At 40.2% G+C, this 26,996-nt stretch overlaps 1 protein-coding gene across 15 annotated transcripts in view; it reads left to right on the top strand.

The window, feature by feature from the left end:
* Positions 1–26,722, top strand: part of LOC103180507 (elastin) — a 49,014-nt gene extending 22,292 nt beyond the window's left edge. For 2 of the 15 annotated variants that reach the window (XM_042338505.1, XM_042338504.1), the window contains exons 21-57: positions 106–135; positions 472–504; positions 755–790; positions 1,664–1,702; positions 1,983–2,012; positions 2,352–2,384; positions 2,635–2,670; positions 3,544–3,582; positions 3,863–3,892; positions 4,232–4,264; positions 4,515–4,550; positions 5,424–5,462; positions 5,743–5,772; positions 6,112–6,144; positions 6,395–6,430; positions 7,304–7,342; positions 7,623–7,652; positions 7,992–8,024; positions 8,275–8,310; positions 9,184–9,222; positions 9,501–9,530; positions 9,870–9,902; positions 10,153–10,188; positions 11,062–11,100; positions 11,379–11,408; positions 11,940–11,975; positions 13,617–13,652; positions 15,138–15,164; positions 16,329–16,361; positions 16,489–16,512; positions 17,324–17,347; positions 18,096–18,131; positions 18,628–18,783; positions 18,881–19,156; positions 22,844–22,891; positions 25,036–25,092; positions 25,232–26,722. In XM_042338505.1, the coding sequence (XP_042194439.1) occupies positions 106–135; positions 472–504; positions 755–790; positions 1,664–1,702; positions 1,983–2,012; positions 2,352–2,384; positions 2,635–2,670; positions 3,544–3,582; positions 3,863–3,892; positions 4,232–4,264; positions 4,515–4,550; positions 5,424–5,462; positions 5,743–5,772; positions 6,112–6,144; positions 6,395–6,430; positions 7,304–7,342; positions 7,623–7,652; positions 7,992–8,024; positions 8,275–8,310; positions 9,184–9,222; positions 9,501–9,530; positions 9,870–9,902; positions 10,153–10,188; positions 11,062–11,100; positions 11,379–11,408; positions 11,940–11,975; positions 13,617–13,652; positions 15,138–15,164; positions 16,329–16,361; positions 16,489–16,512; positions 17,324–17,347; positions 18,096–18,131; positions 18,628–18,783; positions 18,881–19,156; positions 22,844–22,891; positions 25,036–25,092; positions 25,232–25,278 (1,658 nt within the window). In that variant the 3' untranslated portion in view covers positions 25,279–26,722. The remainder of the gene's footprint in view (positions 1–105; positions 136–471; positions 505–754; positions 791–1,663; positions 1,703–1,982; positions 2,013–2,351; positions 2,385–2,634; positions 2,671–3,543; positions 3,583–3,862; positions 3,893–4,231; positions 4,265–4,514; positions 4,551–5,423; positions 5,463–5,742; positions 5,773–6,111; positions 6,145–6,394; positions 6,431–7,303; positions 7,343–7,622; positions 7,653–7,991; positions 8,025–8,274; positions 8,311–9,183; positions 9,223–9,500; positions 9,531–9,869; positions 9,903–10,152; positions 10,189–11,061; positions 11,101–11,378; positions 11,409–11,939; positions 11,976–13,616; positions 13,653–15,137; positions 15,165–16,328; positions 16,362–16,488; positions 16,513–17,323; positions 17,348–18,095; positions 18,132–18,627; positions 18,784–18,880; positions 19,157–22,843; positions 22,892–25,035; positions 25,093–25,231) is intronic. The other 13 variants (XM_042338511.1, XM_042338510.1, XM_042338509.1 and 10 more) reach the window with 13 other exon arrangements.
* The last annotated feature ends 274 nt before the right edge of the window (positions 26,723–26,996 follow it).

Here is a 26,996-nt window from a genome sequence, read left to right as displayed (position 1 = left end):
CTCCAGTTAAGGAGTTATCAGTAAAACAATGCTCTCACTCTACAAGTTGATTTAATGGACCAATTCAGTGTATTGATGTCTCAATTCCTTGTGTTGCTGATGCAGGTGTAGCAGGAGGTGTTCAGCCTGGAGCAGGTACAGTAACTTGTTATTGGTTTATGTTAGACACACAATCTTTCAGATAAAGACTAGAGCTGAGTGACTCACAAGAGACCAGCTTTCATGGATTGTATTGAGTCCAATTGTGTATTCAGTGATAATGGTATATTTCATGTTAGCAACAGCCTAATGCGATTTGTTGAAACGTGATTCTGTTATTTATTATTTGTTCCTTATTAATGGCAACTATCTACATTGAATAACTGTCAAAACATGTATCTTGTACTAAATGTAAATTCACTGTCCTATTTGCAGAATCAATGTTGTGTTTAATAACATATTAATTGTAACTCTCTTGTGCTGATTGTGCAGGTGTTCCAGGAGCTGTCCCAGGACTTTACCCAGGTAATGGCATCTCTCAATGACGACGTGTGACATTAGACCAGGTTTAAATGAGCAGGTGTACGTTTGGTTATCAGCCGTTTTACAATCCAGCGAGTAATGAAAACATTCACACAATAGGAACCAACAGGCAACACTCTCTATAGATTTGATCTTAATCATGTACGTAATTACAAATTGTTTCAGGAATGTGTGGTGCTATTGATATGAATAACAAACCGTCTCAGATTCACACAATCTGCTTTTATTGCAGGTCAATATGCTGGAGCTAAAGCTGCTAAATATGGAGGTAAATTGTTCTCCTTCTGTTGTCACATTCAGTCGCTGCCTTATACACCCATTCACACCTTCAATGTGTAAATATTTTCTGCATTTATGTAAATTCACTCACCTCAAAATTGATAAAATGCTAATCTTCACATGTGGCACATTCATCAATTGGATACAGGACTGTCGGCTCCTGTTGTATCTTGTGTCAGTCAGGGCTAGTATCAAAAAGGAGCCGTAATAATAATAATATTAATACTTTCATTTGATATAACACTTTTCATGTTTTCTGGACGTCTCAAAGCTCTTCACAGAATATACTGAAACATGAATTGACTGTATGTTTGTGGGCAAAGCACAGCAGCCGATTGCGCACAGCAGTGTCCCACAAACATTCGTGGATTAAAGTCACCAAATTATTATTGTTTCTTTTCTTTCCTGAGGGACTATTATCAGACGTGTGGAGTAAGGAAACTTGGCCAAGGATTTGCCCTACTGGGTATTGAACCCAGGTCTCTCGCTTGCCAGTCAAGTGCTCTAACCACTGAGCTACAGGATATCAGAGTATACAATTAACAATATTGCAAGGGGCATCTAATGTGTAGAGTATTACTATACCACACATGGACATGTCAAACGTGATTGTGAGGGACGAGAATTGTTTATAATAATAACCATTTGTGCATCAATACTGAACAAACATGGTCACAGAAATATCCATTGTTCTGGTGTACTTGAAGCAATTTGGAGAGATAATAATCAGTTTCCCAACATGTCTTTGACTGTCAGCTTCAGCTACAGAATCAATCCTCACTCACTAATCACCAAGCTCCCGCCTGTTAGTGTAACGGATCCATTTGCTGTATTAACGTCTATATTTCATATGCTGCTGCAGCAGGTGTTCCAGGAGGAGTTCCGGGTGGCATTGGGACAGGTACAGTAACCCATTCTCAGTGCGGTTTACTGCGCAGTCTGTTCGGAAGCTCTGTTGTTGCTATTCTCTATCTGATTCTGTTAATGACACTGTGTCTCCAAATCACAGATATCAAACGGTTGAAGTGACTGTAAGAGTTACATATAACATAGTTGAATCTCTTTGCCAGTTACAGCTCCAGTTAAGGAGTTATCAGTAAAACAATGCTCTCACTCTACAAGTTGACTTAATGGACCAATTCAGTGTATTGATGTCTCAATTCCTTGTGTTGCTGATGCAGGTGTAGCAGGAGGTGTTCAGCCTGGAGCAGGTACAGTAACTTGTTATTGGTTTATTTTAGACACACAATCTTTCAGATAAAGACTAGAGCTGAGTGACTCACAAGAGACCAGCTTTCATGGATTGTATTGAAGAGTCCAATTGTGTATTCAGTGATAATGGTATATTTCATGTTAGCAACAGCCTAATGCGATTTGTTGAAACGTGATTCTGTTATTTATTATTTGTTCCTTATTAATGGCAACTATCTACATTGAATAACTGTCAAAACATGTATCTTGTACTAAATGTAAATTCACTGTCCTATTTGCAGAATCAATGTTGTGTTTAATAACATATTAATTGTAACTCTCTTGTGCTGATTGTGCAGGTGTTCCAGGAGCTGTCCCAGGACTTTACCCAGGTAATGGCATCTCTCAATGACGACGTGTGACATTAGACCAGGTTTAAATGAGCAGGTGTACGTTTGGTTATCAGCCGTTTTACAATCCAGCGAGTAATGAAAACATTCACACAATAGGAACCAACAGGCAACACTCTCTATAGATTTGATCTTAATCATGTACGTAATTACAAATTGTTTCAGGAATGTGTGGTGCTATTGATATGAATAACAAACCGTCTCAGATTCACACAATCTGCTTTTATTGCAGGTCAATATGCTGGAGCTAAAGCTGCTAAATATGGAGGTAAATTGTTCTCCTTCTGTTGTCACATTCAGTCGCTGCCTTATACACCCATTCACACCTTCAATGTGTAAATATTTTCTGCATTTATGTAAATTCACTCACCTCAAAATTGATAAAATGCTAATCTTCACATGTGGCACATTCATCAATTGGATACAGGACTGTCGGCTCCTGTTGTATCTTGTGTCAGTCAGGGCTAGTATCAAAAAGGAGCCGTAATAATAATAATATTAATACTTTCATTTGATATAACACTTTTCATGTTTTCTGGACGTCTCAAAGCTCTTCACAGAATATACTGAAACATGAATTGACTGTATGTTTGTGGGCAAAGCACAGCAGCCGATTGCGCACAGCAGTGTCCCACAAACATTCGTGGATTAAAGTCACCAAATTATTATTGTTTCTTTTCTTTCTTGAGGGTCTATTATCAGACGTGTGGAGTAAGGAAACTTGGCCAAGGTTTTGCCCTACTGGGCATTGAACCCAGGTCTCTCGCTTGCCAGTCAAGTGCTCTAACCACTGAGCTACAGGATATCAGAGTATACAATTAACAATATTGCAAGGGGCATCTAATGTGTAGAGTATTACTATACCACACATGGACATGTCAAACGTGATTGTGAGGGACGAGAATTGTTTATAATAATAACCATTTGTGCATCAACACTGAACAAACATGGTCACAGAAATATCCATTGTTCTGGTGTACTTGAAGCAATTTGGAGAGATAATAATCAGTTTCCCAACATGTCTTTGACTGTCAGCTTCAGCTACAGAATCAATCCTCACTCACTAATCACCAAGCTCCCGCCTGTTAGTGTAACGGATCCATTTGCTGTATTAACGTCTATATTTCATATGCTGCTGCAGCAGGTGTTCCAGGAGGAGTTCCGGGTGGCATTGGGACAGGTACAGTAACCCATTCTCAGTGCGGTTTACTGCGCAGTCTGTTCGGAAGCTCTGTTGTTGCTATTCTCTATCTGATTCTGTTAATGACACTGTGTCTCCAAATCACAGATATCAAACGGTTGAAGTGACTGTAAGAGTTACATATCAAATAGTTGAATCTCTTTGCCAGTTACAGCTCCAGTTAAGGAGTTATCAGTAAAACAATGCTCTCACTCTACAAGTTGATTTAATGGACCAATTCAGTGTATTGATGTCTCAATTCCTTGTGTTGCTGATGCAGGTGTAGCAGGAGGTGTTCAGCCTGGAGCAGGTACAGTAACTTGTTATTGGTTTATTTTAGACACACAATCTTTCAGATAAAGACTAGAGCTGAGTGACTCACAAGAGACCAGCTTTCATGGATTGTATTGAAGTGTCCAATTGTGTATTCAGTGATAATGGTATATTTCATGTTAGCAACAGCCTAATGCGATTTGTTGAAACGTGATTCTGTTATTTATTATTTGTTCCTTATTAATGGCAACTATCTACATTGAATAACTGTCAAAACATGTATCTTGTACTAAATGTAAATTCACTGTCCTATTTGCAGAATCAATGTTGTGTTTAATAACATATTAATTGTAACTCTCTTGTGCTGATTGTGCAGGTGTTCCAGGAGCTGTCCCAGGACTTTACCCAGGTAATGGCATCTCTCAATGACGACGTGTGACATTAGACCAGGTTTAAATGAGCAGGTGTACGTTTGGTTATCAGCCGTTTTACAATCCAGCGAGTAATGAAAACATTCACACAATAGGAACCAACAGGCAACACTCTCTATAGATTTGATCTTAATCATGTACGTAATTACAAATTGTTTCAGGAATGTGTGGTGCTATTGATATGAATAACAAACCGTCTCAGATTCACACAATCTGCTTTTATTGCAGGTCAATATGCTGGAGCTAAAGCTGCTAAATATGGAGGTAAATTGTTCTCCTTCTGTTGTCACATTCAGTCGCTGCCTTATACACCCATTCACACCTTCAATGTGTAAATATTTTCTGCATTTATGTAAATTCACTCACCTCAAAATTGATAAAATGCTAATCTTCACATGTGGCACATTCATCAATTGGATACAGGACTGTCGGCTCCTGTTGTATCTTGTGTCAGTCAGGGCCAGTATCAAAAAGGAGCCGTAATAATAATAATATTAATACTTTCATTTGATATAACACTTTTCATGTTTTCTGGACGTCTCAAAGCTCTTCACAGAATATACTGAAACATGAATTGACTGTATGTTTGTGGGCAAAGCACAGCAGCCGATTGCGCACAGCAGTGTCCCACAAACATTCGTGGATTAAAGTCACCAAATTATTATTGTTTCTTTTCTTTCTTGAGGGTCTATTATCAGACGTGTGGAGTAAGGAAACTTGGCCAAGGTTTTGCCCTACTGGGCATTGAACCCAGGTCTCTCGCTTGCCAGTCAAGTGCTCTAACCACTGAGCTACAGGATATCAGAGTATACAATTAACAATATTGCAAGGGGCATCTAATGTGTAGAGTATTACTATACCACACATGGACATGTCAAACGTGATTGTGAGGGACGAGAATTGTTTATAATAATAACCATTTGTGCATCAACACTGAACAAACATGGTCACAGAAATATCCATTGTTCTGGTGTACTTGAAGCAATTTGGAGAGATAATAATCAGTTTCCCAACATGTCTTTGACTGTCAGCTTCAGCTACAGAATCAATCCTCACTCACTAATCACCAAGCTCCCGCCTGTTAGTGTAACGGATCCATTTGCTGTATTAACGTCTATATTTCATATGCTGCTGCAGCAGGTGTTCCAGGAGGAGTTCCGGGTGGCATTGGGACAGGTACAGTAACCCATTCTCAGTGCGGTTTACTGCGCAGTCTGTTCGGAAGCTCTGTTGTTGCTATTCTCTATCTGATTCTGTTAATGACACTGTGTCTCCAAATCACAGATATCAAACGGTTGAAGTGACTGTAAGAGTTACATATCAAATAGTTGAATCTCTTTGCCAGTTACAGCTCCAGTTAAGGAGTTATCAGTAAAACAATGCTCTCACTCTACAAGTTGACTTAATGGACCAATTCAGTGTATTGATGTCTCAATTCCTTGTGTTGCTGATGCAGGTGTAGCAGGAGGTGTTCAGCCTGGAGCAGGTACAGTAACTTGTTATTGGTTTATTTTAGACACACAATCTTTCAGATAAAGACTAGAGCTGAGTGACTCACAAGAGACCAGCTTTCATGGATTGTATTGAAGAGTCCAATTGTGTATTCAGTGATAATGGTATATTTCATGTTAGCAACAGCCTAATGCGATTTGTTGAAACGTGATTCTGTTATTTATTATTTGTTCCTTATTAATGGCAACTATCTACATTGAATAACTGTCAAAACATGTATCTTGTACTAAATGTAAATTCACTGTCCTATTTGCAGAATCAATGTTGTGTTTAATAACATATTAATTGTAACTCTCTTGTGCTGATTGTGCAGGTGTTCCAGGAGCTGTCCCAGGACTTTACCCAGGTAATGGCATCTCTCAATGACGACGTGTGACATTAGACCAGGTTTAAATGAGCAGGTGTACGTTTGGTTATCAGCCGTTTTACAATCCAGCGAGTAATGAAAACATTCACACAATAGGAACCAACAGGCAACACTCTCTATAGATTTGATCTTAATCATGTACGTAATTACAAATTGTTTGAGGAATGTGTGGTGCTATTGATATGAATAACAAACCGTCTCAGATTCACACAATCTGCTTTTATTGCAGGTCAATATGCTGGAGCTAAAGCTGCTAAATATGGAGGTAAATTGTTCTCCTTCTGTTGTCACATTCAGTCGCTGCCTTATACACCCATTCACACCTTCAATGTGTAAATATTTTCTGCATTTATGTAAATTCACTCACCTCAAAATTGATAAAATGCTAATCTTCACATGTGGCACATTCATCAATTGGATACAGGACTGTCGGCTCCTGTTGTATCTTGTGTCAGTCAGGGCCAGTATCAAAAAGGAGCCGTAATAATAATAATATTAATACTTTCATTTGATATAACACTTTTCATGTTTTCTGGACGTCTCAAAGCTCTTCACAGAATATACTGAAACATGAATTGACTGTATGTTTGTGGGCAAAGCACAGCAGCCTATGGCGCACAGCAGTGTCCCACAAACATTCGTGGATTAAAGTCACCAAATTATTATTGTTTCTTTTTTTTATTGAGGGTCTATTATCAGACGTGTGGAGTAAGGAAACTTGGCCAAGGTTTTGCCCTACTGGGCATTGAACCCAGGTCTCTCGCTTGCCAGTCAAGTGCTCTAACCACTGAGCTACAGGATATCAGAGTATACAATTAACAATATTGCAAGGGGCATCTAATGTGTAGAGTATTACTATACCACACATGGACATGTCAAACGTGATTGTGAGGGACGAGAATTGTTTATAATAATAACCATTTGTGCATCAACACTGAACAAACATGGTCACAGAAATATCCATTGTTCTGGTGTACTTGAAGCAATTTGGAGAGATAATAATCAGTTTCCCAACATGTCTTTGACTGTCAGCTTCAGCTACAGAATCAATCCTCACTCACTAATCACCAAGCTCCCGCCTGTTAGTGTAACGGATCCATTTGCTGTATTAACGTCTATATTTCATATGCTGCTGCAGCAGGTGTTCCAGGAGGAGTTCCGGGTGGCATTGGGACAGGTACAGTAACCCATTCTCAGTGCGGTTTACTGCGCAGTCTGTTCGGAAGCTCTGTTGTTGCTATTCTCTATCTGATTCTGTTAATGACACTGTGTCTCCAAATCACAGATATCAAACGGTTGAAGTGACTGTAAGAGTTACATATAACATAGTTGAATCTCTTTGCCAGTTACAGCTCCAGTTAAGGAGTTATCAGTAAAACAATGCTCTCACTCTACAAGTTGACTTAATGGACCAATTCAGTGTATTGATGTCTCAATTCCTTGTGTTGCTGATGCAGGTGTAGCAGGAGGTGTTCAGCCTGGAGCAGGTACAGTAACTTGTTATTGGTTTATTTTAGACACACAATCTTTCAGATAAAGACTGGAGCTGAGTGACTCACAAGAGGCCAGCTTTCATGGATTGTATTGAAGAGTCCAGTTGTGTATTCAGTGATAATGGTATATTTCATGTTAGCAACAGCCTAATGCGATTTGTTGAAACGTGATTCTGTTATTTATTATTTGTTCCTTATTAATGGCAACTATCTACATTGAATAACTGTCAAAACATGTATCTTGTACTAAATGTAAATTCACTGTCCTATTTGCAGAATCAATGTTGTGTTTAATAACATATTAATTGTAACTCTCTTGTGCTGATTGTGCAGGTGTTCCAGGAGCTGTCCCAGGACTTTACCCAGGTAATGGCATCTCTCAATGACGACGTGTGACATTAGACCAGGTTTAAATGAGCAGGTGTACGTTTGGTTATCAGCCGTTTTACAATCCAGCGAGTAATGAAAACATTCACACAATAGGAACCAACAGGCAACACTCTCTATAGATTTGATCTTAATCATGTACGTAATTACAAATTGTTTGAGGAATGTGTGGTGCTATTGATATGAATAACAAACCGTCTCAGATTCACACAATCTGCTTTTATTGCAGGTCAATATGCTGGAGCTAAAGCTGCTAAATATGGAGGTAAATTGTTCTCCTTCTGTTGTCACATTCAGTCGCTGCCTTATACACCCATTCACACCTTCAATGTGTAAATATTTTCTGCATTTATGTAAATTCACTCACCTCAAAATTGATAAAATGCTAATCTTCACATGTGGCACATTCATCAATTGGATACAGGACTGTCGGCTCCTGTTGTATCTTGTGTCAGTCAGGGCTAGTATCAAAAAGGAGCCGTAATAATAATAATATTAATACTTTCATTTGATATAACACTTTTCATGTTTTCTGGACGTCTCAAAGCTCTTCACAGAATATACTGAAACGTGAATTGACTGTATGTTTGTGGGCAAAGCACAGCAGCCGATTGCGCACAGCAGTGTCCCACAAACATTCGTGGATAAAAGTGACCAAATTATTATTGTTTCTTTTCTTTCTTGAGGGTCTATTATCAGACTTGTGGAGTAAGGAAACTTGGCCAAGGTTTTGCCCTACTGGGCATTGAACCCAGGTCTCTCGCTTGCCAGTCAAGTGCTCTAACCACTGAGCTACAGGATATCAGAGTATACAATTAACAATATTGCAAGGGGCATCTAATGTGTAGAGTATTACTATACCACACATGGACATGTCAAACGTGATTGTGAGGGACGAGAATTGTTTATAATAATAACCATTTGTGCATCAATACTGAACAAACATGGTCACAGAAATATCCATTGTTCTGGTGTACTTGAAGCAATTTGGAGAGATAATAATCAGTTTCCCAACATGTCTTTGACTGTCAGCTTCAGCTACAGAATCAATCCTCACTCACTAATCACCAAGCTCCCGCCTGTTAGTGTAACGGATCCATTTGCTGTATTAACGTCTATATTTCATATGCTGCTGCAGCAGGTGTTCCAGGAGGAGTTCCGGGTGGCATTGGGACAGGTACAGTAACCCATTCTCAGTGCGGTTTACTGCGCAGTCTGTTCGGAAGCTCTGTTGTTGCTATTCTCTATCTGATTCTGTTAATGACACTGTCTCCAAATCACAGATATCAAACAGTTGAAGTGACTGTAAGAGTTACATATCAAATAGTTGAATCTCTTTGCCAGTTACAGCTCCAGTTAAGGAGTTATCAGTAAAACAATGCTCTCACTCTACAAGTTGATTTAATGGACCAATTCAGTGTATTGATGTCTCAATTCCTTGTGTTGCTGATGCAGGTGTAGCAGGAGGTGTTCAGCCTGGAGCAGGTACAGTAACTTGTTATTGGTTTATTTTAGACACACAATCTTTCAGATAAAGACTAGAGCTGAGTGACTCACAAGAGACCAGCTTTCATGGATTGTATTGAAGTGTCCAGTTGTGTATTCAGTGATAATGGTATATTTCATGTTAGCAACAGCCTAATGCGATTTGTTGAAACGTGATTCTGTTATTTATTATTTGTTCCTTATTAATGGCAACTATCTACATTGAATAACTGTCAAAACATGTATCTTGTACTAAATGTAAATTCACTGTCCTATTTGCTGAATCAATGTTGTGTTTAATAACATATTAATTGTAACTCTCTTGTGCTGATTGTGCAGGTGTTCCAGGAGCTGTCCCAGGACTTTACCCAGGTAATGGCATCTCTCAATGACGACGTGTTACATTAGACCAGGTTTAAATGAGCAGGTGTACGTTTGGTTATCAGCCGTTTTACAATCCAGCGAGTAATGAAAACATTCACACAATAGGAACCAACAGGCAACACTCTCTATAGATTTGATCTTAATCATGTACGTAATTACAAATTGTTTCAGGAATGTGTGGTGCTATTGATATGAATAACAAACCGTCTCAGATTCACACAATCTGCTTTTATTGCAGGTCAATATGCTGGAGCTAAAGCTGCTAAATATGGAGGTAAATTGTTCTCCTTCTGTTGTCACATTCAGTCGCTGCCTTATACACCCATTCACACCTTCAATGTGTAAATATTTTCTGCATTTATGTAAATTCACTCACCTCAAAATTGATAAAATGCTAATCTTCACATGTGGCACATTCATCAATTGGATACAGGACTGTCGGCTCCTGTTGTATCTTGTGTCAGTCAGGGCCAGTATCAAAAAGGAGCCGTAATAATAATAATATTAATACTTTCATTTGATATAACACTTTTCATGTTTTCTGGACGTCTCAAAGCTTTTCACAGAATATACTGAAACGTGAATTGACTGTATGTTTGTGGGGAAAGCAAAGCAGCCGATTGCGCACAGCAGTGTCCCACAAACATTCGTGGATTAAAGTCACCAAATTATTATTGTTTCTTTTTTTTATTGAGGGTCTATTATCAGACGTGTGGAGTAAGGAAACTTGGCCAAGGATTTGCCCTACTGGGCATTGAACCCAGGTCTCTCGCTTGCCAGTCAAGTGCTCTAACCACTGAGCTACAGGATATCAGAGTATACAATTAACAATATTGCAAGGGGCATCTAATGTGTAGAGTATTACTATACCACACATGGACATGTCAAACGTGATTGTGAGGGACGAGAATTGTTTATAATAATAACCATTTGTGCATCAACACTGAACAAACATGGTCACAGAAATATCCATTGTTCTGGTGTACTTGAAGCAATTTGGAGAGATAATAATCAGTTTCCCAACATGTCTTTGACTGTCAGCTTCAGCTACAGAATCAATCCTCACTCACTAATCACCAAGCTCCCGCCTGTTAGTGTAACGGATCCATTTGCTGTATTAACGTCTATATTTCATATGCTGCTGCAGCAGGTGTTCCAGGAGGAGTTCCGGGTGGCATTGGGACAGGTACAGTAACCCATTCTCAGTGCGGTTTACTGCGCAGTCTGTTCGGAAGCTCTGTTGTTGCTATTCTCTATCTGATTCTGTTAATGACACTGTCTCCAAATCACAGATATCAAACGGTTGAAGTGACTGTAAGAGTTACATATAAAATAGTTGAATCTCTTTGCCAGTTACCGCTCCAGTTAAGGAGTTATCAGTAAAACAATGCTCTCACTCTACAAGTTGACTTAATGGACCAATTCAGTGTATTGATGTCTCAATTCCTTGTGTTGCTGATGCAGGTGTAGCAGGAGGTGTTCAGCCTGGAGCAGGTACAGTAACTTGTTATTGGTTTATTTTAGACACACAATCTTTCAGATAAAGACAAGAGCTGAGTGACTCACAAGAGGCCAGCTTTCATGGATTGTATTGAAGTGTCCGATTGTGTATTCAGTGATAATGTTAGCAACAGCCTCATGCGATTTGTTAAACAGGTATGATACAGGTATAGCAGGAGGTGTTCAGTAATGTGTTAATTTTGGATACACCCTCCAATGGACATTGATTTACATATCTGCATTCTGTTGATCATTAAATTGTTCATGTGGTGGGTACATCATCCCACACTTAATGGGACTTATTGCCAGTTTCTGTGTTGAAGTATTCTGTGATTTTATAACTGAAGAATAAGTGACTGATGGAATAAAGTTGAGGCCTTTTAAGTTATTACATCAATACAGTAGTGCACTGATGTATCTTGTGCTAATGGTTCATTAACTGCTATTAACAGTCCAGTATCATTGGCAGAAACCCCGTTTTATACAGTATATCTTGTAAACTGTGCTTGTCCTGTGCTGATGCAGGTTTCCCGGGAGGTGTCGCAGGAGGTTATTACCCAGGTAATGTCTCTTATCATAGAATCGTACAGCACAAAAAGAGGCCATTCGGCCCATCGAGTTTGTGTCGTCTCTTTGAATAGAGCAATTAATGTCAATCCCACTCCCCAGCCCTTTCCCCATAACCCTGCATACCCGTCCTTTTCAAATACCCGTCCACCGCGTTTTTAAAAGTAGTTATCGAATTGGCCTCGACTGCCCTTTCAGGCAATGCGTTCCAGATTCGAACAACTTGCTGTGTGAAAAAATGTCTCCTCCCCTCAGCTTCTTTTAGAAACTATTTTGAATCTGTGACCTCGAGTCACCGACACACCCACCAGTGGAAACAGTTTTTCCCTTTTTAACCTGTCAAATCCCCTCATGATTTTGAAGACCTCTATTAGGTCTCCTTGTTTTGAAGACCTCTATTAGAACCTTCTCTGCTCCAATGAGAATAATCGCGGCCTCTCTCGTCTTTCCTCATAATCAGGGTCCCTCATTCCTGGTCCCATCCTCGTAAATCTCCTCTGTACCCTTTCCAATGCCTTAACATCCTTCCTATAGTGAGGTGCCCATAACTGGGCGCAGTATTCTAACTGAGACCTGACCAGCGTTTATATGGGTTAATCATCACCTCCTGACTCTTGTACTCTATGCCCCTATTTATAAAGCCTAGTATCCCATTTGCCCTTTTTACAGCTTTATCTCCCTGTCCTGCCACCTTCAAGGATTCATTTACCTGCCCCCCCCAGGTCTCTCTGTTCTTTTACCCCCCTTAAGATTGTATTACCAGCCTATATTGCCGCCCCTCATTCTTTCTACCAAAATGCATTACCTCACATTTCTCCACATTGAAATTCATCTGCCATGTGTCGCCCATTTTACCATTCTGTCTATGTCTTCCTGCAGTTGGCTCCTATCCTTCTCACTGTTTACTCTCCTACCTAACTTTGTGTCGTCCGCAAACATTGGAAATGGTGCTTGCCCAAGTCCAGATCATTTATGTATATTAGGAAGAGCAGTGGTCCTAATACTGATCCCTGGGGGACATCACTGTACACTTCCCTCCAGTCAGAAAAGCAGCCGTTCACCACAACTCTCTGCTTTCCGTCTCCCAGCCAGTTCTGGATCCGCTGCCACTGTCCCTTTTATACCGTGGGCTTCTATCTTTCTTACAAATGTTTCATGTGGCACTTGTCAAATGCCTTTTGAAAGTCCATATAAACTACATCAACTGCCCTACCTTTATCCACCCTCTCCATTTCTTCATCGAAAAATTCAAAGTGCTTCACAGAATATACTGTAAAGTGAATTTACTGTGAATTGATGCTAAGATAACATCAGATGACGACAGGCTGGGGAACCCTCAAAACTAGGGGTGTTTTTTCTGCATATCTTTTGCTGTTAAATAACAATAAGTGTGGCTGTTAGTATTCAGAGTCCAACAGTTATGTGTAGGATATCAAAAGTCGAAAAAGAGAGCAAATAGATATTGACTCACTTGTCTCAATTGGAACACTTCATTTGAATAATTTACTTTAATTTAATATTTCTGAAATGGCGTTTCTCAGCTAATGGTATACTATTGATTTCAACAATGATCCATTCTGTATTCAGTCTGTCAGTCTACGATTCATAACCAGATTGATTTTTGATTATTTACAGGCTTATTTAGTAGAGCCAAAGCTGCTAAATATGGAGGTAAATATTATTTTATGTATTTTAACCATGTGCTTAATGCATTATTATTGTCAAAGTAAATTGAAAAGTGAAATAGTGTTTTTAGACTGAGCAAATAGATGGTTGGGAAAAGAATTCATCAGGTTTTACAGACTTCGTTTTGCCGCGTTTTGCCCACAAATATACAGTCAATTCACTTTACAGTATATTTTGTGAAGCGCTTTGAAACGTCTGGAAAAGCGCTATATCAAATGTAAGGATTATTATTATCCAGTAGCCAGAAGAATGGACAGAATAATTTATTTGGGATGTTAAGGAGCTGAATCTTTTAACTGTGATTGTCACCTTTTGAAAGTATCTAATTTCCTTATCACAATATCTGTGTGCCCTGCAACAAGGAGGTTAGAGTAAAACTCAACTGCAATACTGGTCAGACACCACCCAAATCAGGTTAAGAATCATGGCTGATATTGTATACCATACTTACAGATGCAGTGAGGCCTATGAAAGTCAATTGAATAAGTGTAAGAGGAACATGGGGAACCAAAGGCAAGGCACATGGTATATAAAAAAAATTGATTGTTATTGGAGATGCAGAGAGCTAGACTGTAGAGGAGTGGCTTGATCTCAATCCATATTTCTCATGTGCATATGGAGTAACCTCAGAATGTTGTCAATGTACAATGGAGTGTGAAGAGAGAAAGAATGAAACGTCTGTGGGGTCAACTGTATACTATTGTTCTGAATGCAACTCCTGTGGAGTCCAGGTAAAACAAATTGGTCATCCCAGTGGGTTCATTCCCAACAATTTTCGAGGTGGATAAATATATCATGCTTGGGGGAGGAGGCAAGCAATGTCTCCCTGGGTAAACTGTGTCAGAGGAGATATAACTGGTGAAGCCTTGTTGCTGGGTATGTAAGGCGTATCTGTGCCACAAAACCCTACTGGGTGTGTCTGTCCGAGCAGGAATTAATAATAATAATAATCCTTGCATTTGATATAGCGCTTTTCACGTCGGGAGGACGTCCCAAAGCGCTTCACAGAACACACTGTAAAGTGAATTGACTGTATATTTGTGGGCGAACGCGGCAGCCAATTGCGCACAGCGATGTCCCACAAACAGTCGTAGATTGAAAATGACCAATTTATTATTGTTTTGTTTTGGAGGGATTATTATTAGGCTCTGTGTGGAGTAAGGAAACTCACCCAAGGTTTCGCCCTCTGCCTGGAATTGAACTCAGGTCTCTCACTTGCAAAGCGAGTGCTCTAACCACTGAGCTACAGGACTCCATTTATCAGTGTTTCATATTAGTATCTGTTAAAGATACAGCTGAGTCTAAAAACAATTAGTTTCAAGTGGACAAAGTGTTTTAAACATAGCATTTATCTAAGTAAATGAGTTGGTTAAGGAAACATCAGGGCAAATGATCCTTACAATCCTTCACCTTCATTAAATGGACCAGCTTGGTGAACTTATGTCTTCATTTCTTCTGTTGCTGATGCAGGAGGTGTCCAGCCCGGAGCTATAGCAGGTACAGTGTATTCAGTTTAGTTTACATACGCAGCAATTCAGTTATCAATAGATATTACTATTTCATTAGACAACCAAAGGGAACAATAGTGGCAGTGTAATCAAGCTAAGTGCTTCACCAGATGAGCGATTAGGGTTTCAATTAGCTACAGCAGGTTCAAGTGAGATGGCAGAGACGTCTGGACCTGCTGCTCAACACAGTAACCGTCCAAAACCAAGATTAGCATCAACAGAGCTGCCTAGAAAGGAAACTGAAAGAATAGCCAGGATTTTGTGGGGCACTTTACAGATAAAAACTCAAAACTTTTTTTGTCAGATGAGTGTCTGCACTTGCAGAAACCCATCACCTTAATTAATAGTCTCCAAACTGGTGCGAGTTCAGGCTTGTTAAATAATGTAACTTAATTCAGACACATGAAAATATAATCAATACAGTGCTATCCACAGGGCAAAACCTCAGGCAAGTTTACTTACTCGACAGACCTCTGTTTACCTAGCAGTAAGTAGGAGCCCGGTTGTTAGTCGATTGGCAGATCGCTTTCCGGAGGAGTAATAATCCCTTTTTTTAAAAGAAAATTTGGTCACTCAATCCATGACTGTTTGTGCGACACTACTGTGCGCAATTGGCTGGCACATTTCACCCACAAAATATACAATCAATTCACTTTACAGTATATTCTGTGAAGCGCTTTGAGACGTCTCAACAACATAAGGTTCTATGTCAGATGCAAGGATTATTGTTATTATTGAACAAGAAATTGCAAGATTACGCCAAATAGTGAGTGAAATAGCCTTTTTTTTCTCCCTTGGAGTAACTTAGTATTTTCAAATGAGTACAGAGTTTCAAAGAGATCTATTTCTGAGCCAATGATAGTGGTACCAGGCACAAATTGAACATGCTTTAAAGTTTGCTGTTTATGAATATTTCGCTGCACAATTTTCTGTCTTAAAATTTGCCCACATATTTGATAAATTTGCCCATATTGTTAATAAACCTTAAAATATATGCCCACCAGTATTTCTCCCTCATGTTAATAGAGGTTCAAATGACATTTTGTGCTATTGATACATTTCAATATAAACTAATATCTATCATTTGCTTGTAGAAACCTTGTTGTGTTATTGGTATCTCATTAATTGTAACTATCCTGTGCTGATCATGCAGGTGGACTCAGGCCTCGCCTCGGAGCTTACCCAGGTAATGGCATCTCTGACTGAAGATATTTTACCAGATATGTTTTTAATTTCAAGTTTATTTTATTAATGACAGTACAAGGTGTATCTTGCCAAATGTAACAGTCCAGTGTCATTTGATTTTGTTGCAGGACTTGTCCCCGGACTTTACCCAGGTAATGTCATCTCTCAGGGAAGAGGTTTTACATTCAGGTATTAAAGACTCAATGAAAAGTTTATTGGATCTTCAATTGAAATCTATCACTCAGGGCAAGGATTCTTCCCATTTAGTTCTTAACCCGGCAAGACCAAGCTCTTAAGGAATAGGGTGATCCTAACACATCAAGAAGCTTCCCACACAATGTTCACAATGGCAAGCTGTGCAGTCTTAGCTGATTCAACTCCAGTATTATCCCAATGCTTCCTCTAGGGACCCTAAGCCTTGGCTGTTGCAAATCTCTGGGGTTAGGTGAGCAGGCAGGGTGCATCCTTCCGGGGAGATTGTATGCACTCCATTCCAGACAATGGGAAATTTCCATTTGTGTATAAACTGTCAGTGGTTTGGATACCTTTGAGCATAGTGATTGGTTTCTGTGTGTGTCAGACACACTAGGCTAACCCCAAAACAGATTAATAGAGTTGATAAAGTCTTTTTTAATTTAATTTTCATCCCATTGGCATCTGCCTCTGCTCCTGGTCCCACCTCCTCACGCTGATTGCTATCCACTATGCTGCCAATTCATTTGTGAACCTCAGCACTTAGTGTCATGAGGCCACTCAACCATAGAGGCCACCACAGCACAGCTGTCCTAGGGAATCCTTCATTTTTATTTTATTTTTAATTTATTTTATGAGAAGCAGACAAAATGTATATCCAGCCTTAAAAGGACATTAACTGTTGATGCCATTCTGACATTTTCAGAAAGCAGTTTATTTAAATACCTTTTCAATTGCAACTATCCTGTGTTTATCATTTATGTTTTCCAGGAGTTGTGCCCAGAGCGTACCCAGGTAAAGTCATCTCAACATCAATACAAAAAGTGTATGTTTGGTTATTTGCAGTTTAGTAATCCAGATCCTAAAATTCTCCTTGGAGGAGGATGGGGTCGGGTAGGTGGGGTCTCATTGGAGCTGAATTGGCTCCGAGGTGACATGCTTGGAAACAGAATGTTGGAATCAAGCCTCTGTGGCGGTCTCCGGACTGGTTCCTGAGCCAAGTGGGTTCTCAGTACTCCAAGGCACTGCTGATAACAGAGAATCCCTGCTCGCAGGGTTTGTTGCCACTCAGCTACTATTAACCCTTCAAGCCAAAGCCCCAACAGGTAGGATAATCTGGCACAGGAGTAGGAGCAAAATCATCAAAATATTATATCAGTGAGGACAGAATAATGATCCTTTATATTGGATTTGATTGGGATTCTTGATTATTATGAATTGGGTAAGGACCTGTCATAATTTCCAATAGACCATAATCTGTGGCAGATAGAGAATACAATCCACATTGAAACAACAAGCAACTGTTAGCGAGGTGGGAATTTTTGATATGTGTGCAAATAGAAGAGGGAACCAAGATAATATGGTTATCAGTCAATATTAAAATGTTGTCAAAGAGCTAACCATTATCCGAAGAGTAATTATTTGAAGACGTGATAAGGTGCTATATCAAATGCAAAGATGATTATTATCTTTACAAATTTGCTGCTTTTCCAAGTTCAGTCAATTTGTAGATGTTTATAGCTGTATTAATCTCTTATTATAGGTCTAGCTGCTGCACAAAAAGCTGCAAAATATAGAGGTAAATAGTTTCACTTATGGCATAAAATTAATGTACTCATTTGCAAAGTTAACAAATGATTATGCTCTGCTGTATGTAATGACAAAATCATAGAAGTTTACGTCAGAGAAACAGACTATATGACGCATCAAGTCTGTCTCATGATTTGCTGCAGGTCAGGCAGCGAATGTAATTTGACTTTCCTACTTGCACTTCTTACTTTCTTAATATGTCCCACAGCAAAATTTTGAGCTAATAGGCTAGGCTATTACTCCACTGCAGGCGTGGGGGAGTGCTGTATTTTCACAGGTGTGGTCCTTCGGATGAGATGTTGTCCTTCAGCCTTGTCCGTTGCACTCACTCACTGCGCTCTGGCATGAGGTTAGAAATGTTCATGAAGCAGCAGATGTGTGGCCTGGCCTAAGGACTATCACTAAAGCAGTCCTGCAGCATGTTAGGAAAATAGTCGCGGTTATCTAACATTTCTAATTCCCAAATCCTCGTGTCATCAAAATAGGAGCTGGGGTGGGTGTCCAGCCTGGAATCGGAGTGGGTGTCCAGCCTGGAATTGGAGTGGGTGTCCAGCCTGGAATCGGAGTGGGTGTCCAGCCTGGCCTGGGAGTGGGTGTCCAGCCTGGCCTGGGAGTGGGTGTCCAGCCTGGCCTGGGAGTGGGTGTCCAGCCTGGCTTGGGAGTGGGTGTGCCAGCCTGGAATCGGAGTGGGTGTCCAGCCTGGAATCGGAGTGGGTGTGCAGCCTGGCCTGGGAGTAGGAGTCAAACCTGGAGTCGGAGTGGGTGTGCAGCCTGGCCTGGGAGTGGGTGTGCAGCCTGGAATCGGAGTGGGTGTCCAGCCTGGCCTGGGAGTGGGTGTCCAGCCTGGCCTGGGAGTGGGTGTCCAGCCTGGCCTGGGAGTGGGAGTCAAACCTGGAGTCGGAGTGGGTATCCAGCCTGGCCTGGGAGTGGGTGTCCAGCCTGGAGTGGGAGTGGGTATCCAGCCTGGCGTCGGAGTGGGTGTCCAGCCTGGCCTGGGAGTGGGTGTCCAGCCTGGTAATTTTTTCTTTATTGAAATGCTTTCTTTATAATCTGCATGTCATGTAACTGGTGACATTAGAGAGTATTGTATCAGGTGGTGGCTGCTTGTGGTTATCGCTGCATGTGTAACAGTTGCCCAGGTAGGCGTCCTCAGTTTCTATCTCCTACTGAACACTGCACTGTGGCATCCATAGTCCCTGGATAACTCTACACAAGGTGACATCACAAAACTTCGGGAAAATATGTCCAGCTGTTTCGAGATTTGCAGTGAATTTGAAATTGTATCTTACAAACTGTCTGTCTCTACATCCTATAGTGAGGAGAGTGTAATGTAGATTGCAAAGCTGAGTTGGGTTGGGAAATTGAAGGCACAATGTCTCTTCTCCCCCTTCCTCCACCCCACCCCACCCCAATCACTAGTTTGACATAGACATCTGATAAGCACAGTTTTGAACCTCCACTAGGTCGATTAACAGGTACCAAGAACTCTTTACTTGTGTGGTAAACAGCACAACTCTCCATTGACACTATCCTCCTAGATACACATCCCCACCTATTGAGCGGTGGGTCCACTATTTGAAAGTGCAAAGCTTCAGCAGGAACCATTTACTTCTCTGGATCACAATCAAGCTTGGGTAACAAGCCCTAGATATATGAGCGTGTGTTCACAAACCAGAACTCCCAAGTATCACCTTCCTGCAACTGTCATCCTAAGACACCTTCTCAAGATCACAAAATGTATTTGGATAAAAAGGGTTGTTCAGCCCATCAGATTTCATCCTTCTATAATGTCCATCCTGCCATTACAGCTATCAAGCTGCTTTTTACATGAGTAAAGTGTCCTGGCCTCAACCACCCTTCCTGGTAATCTGTTCCAGTTAATTACCCTCTGGATAAAGAAAAATGTCCTGGTATCCATCCTGAAATTGCCTTTTGCAACTCTAAACCTATGTCCTCCTATTCTTCTTGTTCTAGTAACTTAGTTTATGCTAAAGTATTGATAAGGGTTTGCTTTTTCAATCCCATTTAAAATATTATACACCTCCTATGATGGCTTCTCTGAAGACTGAGGAGCCCTAACTTATCCAACCTATCAACAATATGTGGACAGTTAATTTGCCTGCAAAGGGCCTATTGTGTCCTCAGTGACTCTCAGAAGAGGTAAGAAGCGAGTTCCCCAGGCCACATCTCTCAGTGTGGACACATTTGCAGTTCATATTAGTCCCTTAAAATGTAATTTGGATTTTCCAAAATTGCATAATAATCTTAATATTTGTTACAGTGCCTATGACATCAAAACATCTCAAATTACTCCCGTGCTCTTTGTTTCATAACCATATTGGCCCTCTTTTATTACAGGTCAATATGCTCATTACTCTAACACTAGGGATTATCTTTGATGCAACACTCAACATGGTGGAATGATTCATACAGGATAATTTGCAGTGTTCCAGCTATCTTAATGTGGTAAAGGTCCATTTGCAGTGCTTAATCCAGGTTCTTATGTGAAGGGCCTTGCCTGCTGTGAAACCAACTCTAAGTGACCAATGAGTATATTCCACAGTTCTCCCTTTATTTAGGACGCTTCCCGGTTTTACCACAAATTTAAATCACAGTTTGGTTCAGGGCCTAGATCAAAAGAAACCCTATTGATGCTCAGGAGCTTCGAGCAATGAAGGAGCGCTTTTTGGACACATATCCTATATACCACAAGCTTAACCTGCAATGGGACTTTGCCCAGGATGCACTTCAGCCATTATCATTGTTGTCCTGAAAGCCAGAGTCCAAATGTTGGTATTTACCTCTAGATACTGCTACAAATCAAACAATTGGAGTGGATATCCCTGTATCCTCTGATTGATGATGATAATAATAATAATCCTTACATTTGATACAGCGCTTTTCACATCTTCTCGAAGTCTCAAAGCGCTTCACAGGATAGACTGTAAAGTGAATTGGCCGTATATTTGTGGGCGATTGATAATCTCAAGAACCGTGCTAAACCATAATACCGCACTTAAACCTCCACATTTAATTTGTTTCATTCTATCTTGCTTATCTATTAATAATACTAATTCCCAACACATCCCAGTTTCTCACATTCATCTAAGGATAAATACAGGCTTCACGTGGGCATCAGTGTGTGAAAAGGTAAGATATAATTTCAAATAGTCAAACAATACAATTTACATCCCAAATCAAGAAAGGATCTCCCTGCCCCATATACGCATTGTGATTATATCAAAACTAATGTGTAGAGAAGACTTCTTTAGTTATATCCAGATAGCCAACTCTATTGTACGTGATTCCACATGTTGCCACATAACCACCCAAACGATGAATAACATTGTATTTACATGTTTGATTATATATTTTTTTAGAAAATACAGGTGGACAGCCTAGAAGTTAACCTAATGATCACAGACTTGGAGATTCCTGTTGTACATCAGTATGGAAGCAGACCCCAGTCAAAGTGTTGAAATTCAGATAAATCTCAAATATAATTTTTCAACATGATTAAATTAGTTTCACAGGATTACATTATATATGTTTACATCAGATGGAAGTAGATTAAAATGTGTTAAGTGAGATTTGATTAATTAAAATGTCAAATATTATTTAATTTTAATCCCCAGCTCAGGTACAAATCCTTAACTGTCCAACGCCTTGGGACATCCTCCCAATGTGAAAGGTGCTATACAAATGCAAGTTGTTGTTGTTGTCAGTAGATTTTTGACTTGGTTAGTATTGTATTCAGGACTTACTAAGATCACATTTCTCCACATTCGGAATATCACCCACTTCCATCCCTACTTCACTCCCAATGCAACTAAAACCCCAATCTATATCTCATTATCTCCAGACTTGATTTCTCAAGGTCTCCCTCATTCATCCTTCCATAAGCTCCAGCTCATTCAGAGCTCAGCAGTTTGTATCATCTCCTGCAGTCAGCTTCACATGCTCATCACCCACATCTTCACAAGTCTTCACTGGCTTCCTGCGGATTAACTGAAATCTGACCCTGCACTGATCCTCTAATTCTCCAATTCACATTTTCAGTTTGAGCTTCAAATTACTCCATGCCCTCGCCCATCTCTACATCTGCCACAGCCCCACTCTATTGCTCAGTCCCTCCATTCCACCAAGGCTGGCCTGCTGGACTTCCCTCACCTCCTCTGCCCAACATCTGTGGACAAGCTTTCAGCAATCATGCCCTATCTCTAGAATTACTTCTAAAAGTCTATCCACCTCACTCCCTCCCTTTCCATCCTATGAAGTACTTTGAGATGTTATTCTCAGGGAGAAGTTACTCTGCAAGTGCAAATTGTTGTTGTAATGTTCAGATTGAATACAACAACAAAAAAATTACATGGGGTTCAGGACTGGGAAGAGTGGAGGGCAGACCTGATTTGGTTAGAAATGGATAAGATTAAGTAGTGTGTTTGATTAGGTATGGTTAGTGTGGGGTTATGGTTGGTTGATAGTGATAGGATATGGCTAGGCTTGGGTAATGTAGATAGGATTTAGGTCAATGGCTAGATTCAAACTGGGGTAATTTATGTTAGGTAGACTGGTTCAAGCAAAGTGGGATACTTTGGTTACTACCTAATTTTGATAAATTCCTATCTTGTTCCTAACACTGGGTGTTCTGGGGACTGGAAGTAAATTTGAAGAGTTAACAGTGTTTAATGGTCATTACAGGTATTACTGAAGTTCGACCCAGCCCTGCTCCTCTGACACCCCAACCAGGTACATTCTTACTGTGATTGTTGTTCTGCGTGTGTACTGGGCAGCAGGGCGATTTGGAGAAGAGAAAATTGCAAATCTCATTCAAATGGGACCTTTGGACTTGATCAAAAATCATCAGATCATCAAAAGAACATAGATTTCTGTTCATGGAAGTCTCACGAATGCTATATACTGAACTATGAACCTACATTTATCAATTGGTACAGATATGACAGAAGAGCTTTTTTTGGTCAGCTGGTTGTCTGACGTGGAAACCCATCATCATGCTTAACAGTATCCAAAACAGAGGTCCATGCATCCCACCTATACATGGAAATTCTAGAGAGATTTAGTGGAATGACATCTGACAAATGCAGGTTTGAGCCCTCACGAGGCGAATGGCAGGTACCTGTGGGCTTCCTGGTAGGCAACAAATCTCAGTATGAAATATGTGAGAGCATTGCTACCATCTTCCTGCCCATTGCTTGGAGTAACACCCTTCCCACTGAGCAATAGTTCCATCATTGGAGGTGCAGAGCTTGAGCAACGGCAGCTTACCTCTCTGCAGTCAATCACAGTGAATTCCAAGCATTGGATGTTTGTGGTGTGATCACAAACTCAGACTCCAGGTAACAGTTTCCAGCAGCTGTCGCTCCAAGCCTCGGCGCTTCCTCATCAGCTATCTGACAGATATCTTCCTTCAACATGGTGGGAGGATCTCTGTAGGGCAGCGCATGACATGCCAGCCACCATGATGTTTTCCAAGTCCAATGCCACATAGCAGGTTTACTCAGCACCAGCTGCTTAATCCACATCCTCGTGTGAGGGGCTTTGGCAAATAGATGTGCCCCTATAAAGCCAACTCCACAGGGTATTTAGCAATAGCCAGAGCCCTCCCTCATTGCAGCCGCTTCCCGTGTTTGCCACAAATCCACCTCACTTCTTGCTCCTGGACTTGCAAATGGGCTGGAGTAAGCCTTGCTGCTGCATCCCCATGAACTTGAATCCATAAACCAGAACTGTTTACCCACAGGTCTTATATGCTACAAACTTGACCTTCATTGGGACCTTGCTCTCCTTTAAGAGAGATGAGCATGACCAGAGTGCCCTTCTGCGTGCAGTCCTTCAGGACTGTGTCCAAGCAAATGTTGGTATCCACCAAAACCCCCACCTCTGAATAGAATCAATAATTGGGACAGATGCCCCTTGTAGCTACCAATCAATACCCTTGATGTATTTTCTTACTGCTTACATTAACACTGTATTCACCAACACCAAATCATTACTTGGAATAAAAGAAATAACTACTCACCACCGTTGAACGTTTCAAAGTACTTGATGGAAATTATGTTGAGTTGGATGGTTTTAGGTACAAACTGTGAGTGAATATGGTCTTCCTTGTTAATATTGGGAGACAATTTATGTAAACTACTGCAATGAGTGTCTTGAGAGATAATTTTTCAATTGAAGAAAGAATAGTGAAAACAGCAGTATCTAATCATGAAACTGTTTTCTTTACATATACTGTTTGTCTGATCTGGTGGAACAGGTAGACCATATTCCCTTCCACAGCAAAGCTATGAGGCTAAACCACCCAATTTAGGTATGTGAAACATCCTTCCCATTGAATGAGGGAAAAAACACATTTTAATTGGAATAAAGAGTTTAATTTGTTGAAGTATCTGGTTTTATTGGAAATGTCACTAGGTTTTGTTGCCAATGTGAGTGGATAATTGTGTACTTGTTGTAACATCTATCTTTGGATTAACAGAAGTAGATCTTCAATATTAACAGAAGCACGATATCTTCTCTTTGTATTGGATGGAAGGCAAGAATAGAGCAATAATATTCCCATGCTGTGGAGAATAAAGCACCTAAATCCATTGCTTCTCACACTCTAGTACAATTGTATTACCCTCCATGCTCTCTGCTGCTGCTCCTGAGGTTTTCCATCTCCTTCTTCCCATCTTGTTCTGTATGCATCATTCTTTCTGCCCCCCCCTTTCAAAAAAAAATTAAATTCTGAGGTCAACTGCATCGTCCATCACATCAGAGGATGCAGTGAACAGCAAATTGGTACAATTCTCCTCCTCACAGCTGAGTATGTAGTAATGGAACAGGTGTAGGCAGCAGTGTATTACACGGCAGAATTTGTTTCATTGCAGGTAAACCTCCCAAGCCATACGGTGCAGTGGGGCAGTATGGACAACGTTATCAGAGAGGTATGTTGTCACTGATGATCAATTGCTTCAAATACATCCTATGTACAGGCAATTACATTCAGAAACTCATTATGCTAATATAACACTCTCAAATGTAATTTGGAGTCTGTAATTGGGATGTTTTAATGTACTTTTGCAGGTTTTGGTTGTGCAAACGGAAAATACTGTGGACGAAGGAGAAAATGAACAAATAATTTCAAGTGACCTCAAGAACTTTGGTGCTACTACCTGATTGGGAATGTAAAGGATGGTGTGCAACGGAACTCTCTCCCTCTCAGCTAAGAAAACATTTGTCTGTATTCATTATCGATATGTAATGGACCTTATCACAGGAACCTCTGTTGTAGGATAGTGCTGTGTGCTTCAAACACTCAGGGACCATCTTACATTTCAGTTTGTTGCTGTTAATCTCACTGATATTTAGCACCATCCTTGACTTAATTTGTTTGTGACACTTTGAACTCCAGTATTTCTAAGTTATAAAAACAGTCTTGTTTGATTTTTAGATGCTTTTACTTTGCTTTACAAACTGTGCTGGGTGACAACTGAATCATACTCACCTCATCAGTATTTTGGTGCTAATCGAAATCCACTTTGAGGGTAGCAGATGTGTTCGTCCAAATGATGGCTCCACCTAAGTGAGGCCTGAAGTGACTAATGCAAATCTAAATGTTATTCTTCTGTCTCTTTGTAATCACGGGGAACGGGGCCAGGACATAGGATTTGGGAGGGGGGAACTGACAATATTCAGTTGCTTGGTTTGGAAATGTACAGGACCTGAAAAACATTATGTCTGATTGTATTGAGTAATTCCTTCATTATTGGCAGTGGTGTTGCCAGAAATAAACTACCTCCACTGCTTCAATGAAGCCCTGACCATGACCATTTCCAGTAAACTTTTCACTTTAAATACCCAATAACTACAATTGGCAGAGGTTTTTTCTACTTTTTCTATTGGAATCATCTCTTAGTTCATCAATTCGATCCAATTCTCAATTTAAAATAATCTCCATCCCTTTTCAATTGATGTTTCCTCCAATTCAGAAGTCCAAAATAAAAAGTCGAACCATTTGATTGTTTTATGATCAGGAGGCAGAACTGTATCCAGTTACAGCATAACAGATAATCTCAGACAGCATCCTCTGAAATGGAAAACACTGAATGAGATATTGTAGGAACATATTTTTGATGAGCTAGTTTGTGAAAAGATAAAAGCCCACCATTGCTACACTCTGCTTTCCCTACTTACTGACCCTTCAATGTCTCTTCATCCTGTTTTTGCTCTTTCTCCCCCCCCTCTCTTTTCCACCCTTGTCTTCACCCTCCTCTCGCTTTCTCATTCCTTTCTTCTGACTCGCACCCTTCCTTCATTAATCCTACCCATTTTGCCATCCAAATCCTTTTGATAAGTGAGATTGTTCTAAGTTGTGCTGTAGTATGTTGTACTGTATTTTACATCAGTCATTGTATACTAAGTACTGTAGCATACCATGAACCTCAGTATTAATGTACTGCTTCAGATTTGGTGTAAATGCCCATTCTCTACACCTTCATAAGCTGTGTGATTGAGAAAATACTGGATGGACACCAATTCAGTAACTGCTTTAATAAAGAGAATTGTTTAAATAAATATTATCAATACATATGTCATTCAGCATTAAATATTACTTGAAGTTCAATTGTGGGAAACATGATCATAAAGACAGTTGTAGGCACCATTCTCACACTACACAGGGGCAGGGAGTGGATTACATTATTAATTCCTTATAATTAGTGATAACACTAACATAGCAGAACACACAACAACAAATTGTATTTACACAGCACCTTTCACGTTGGGAGGATGTCCCAAGGCACTGGACAGTCAGGGATTTGGCCCCGAGCTGGGGGTTGGGATCAGGAGG

The sequence above is a fragment of the Callorhinchus milii genome, unplaced genomic scaffold (genome assembly GCF_018977255.1).
Source record: "Callorhinchus milii isolate IMCB2004 unplaced genomic scaffold, IMCB_Cmil_1.0 Scaffold10, whole genome shotgun sequence".
Lineage (NCBI taxonomy): Eukaryota > Metazoa > Chordata > Chondrichthyes > Chimaeriformes > Callorhinchidae > Callorhinchus > Callorhinchus milii.
This window is presented reverse-complemented; position numbering and strand designations above follow the sequence as displayed.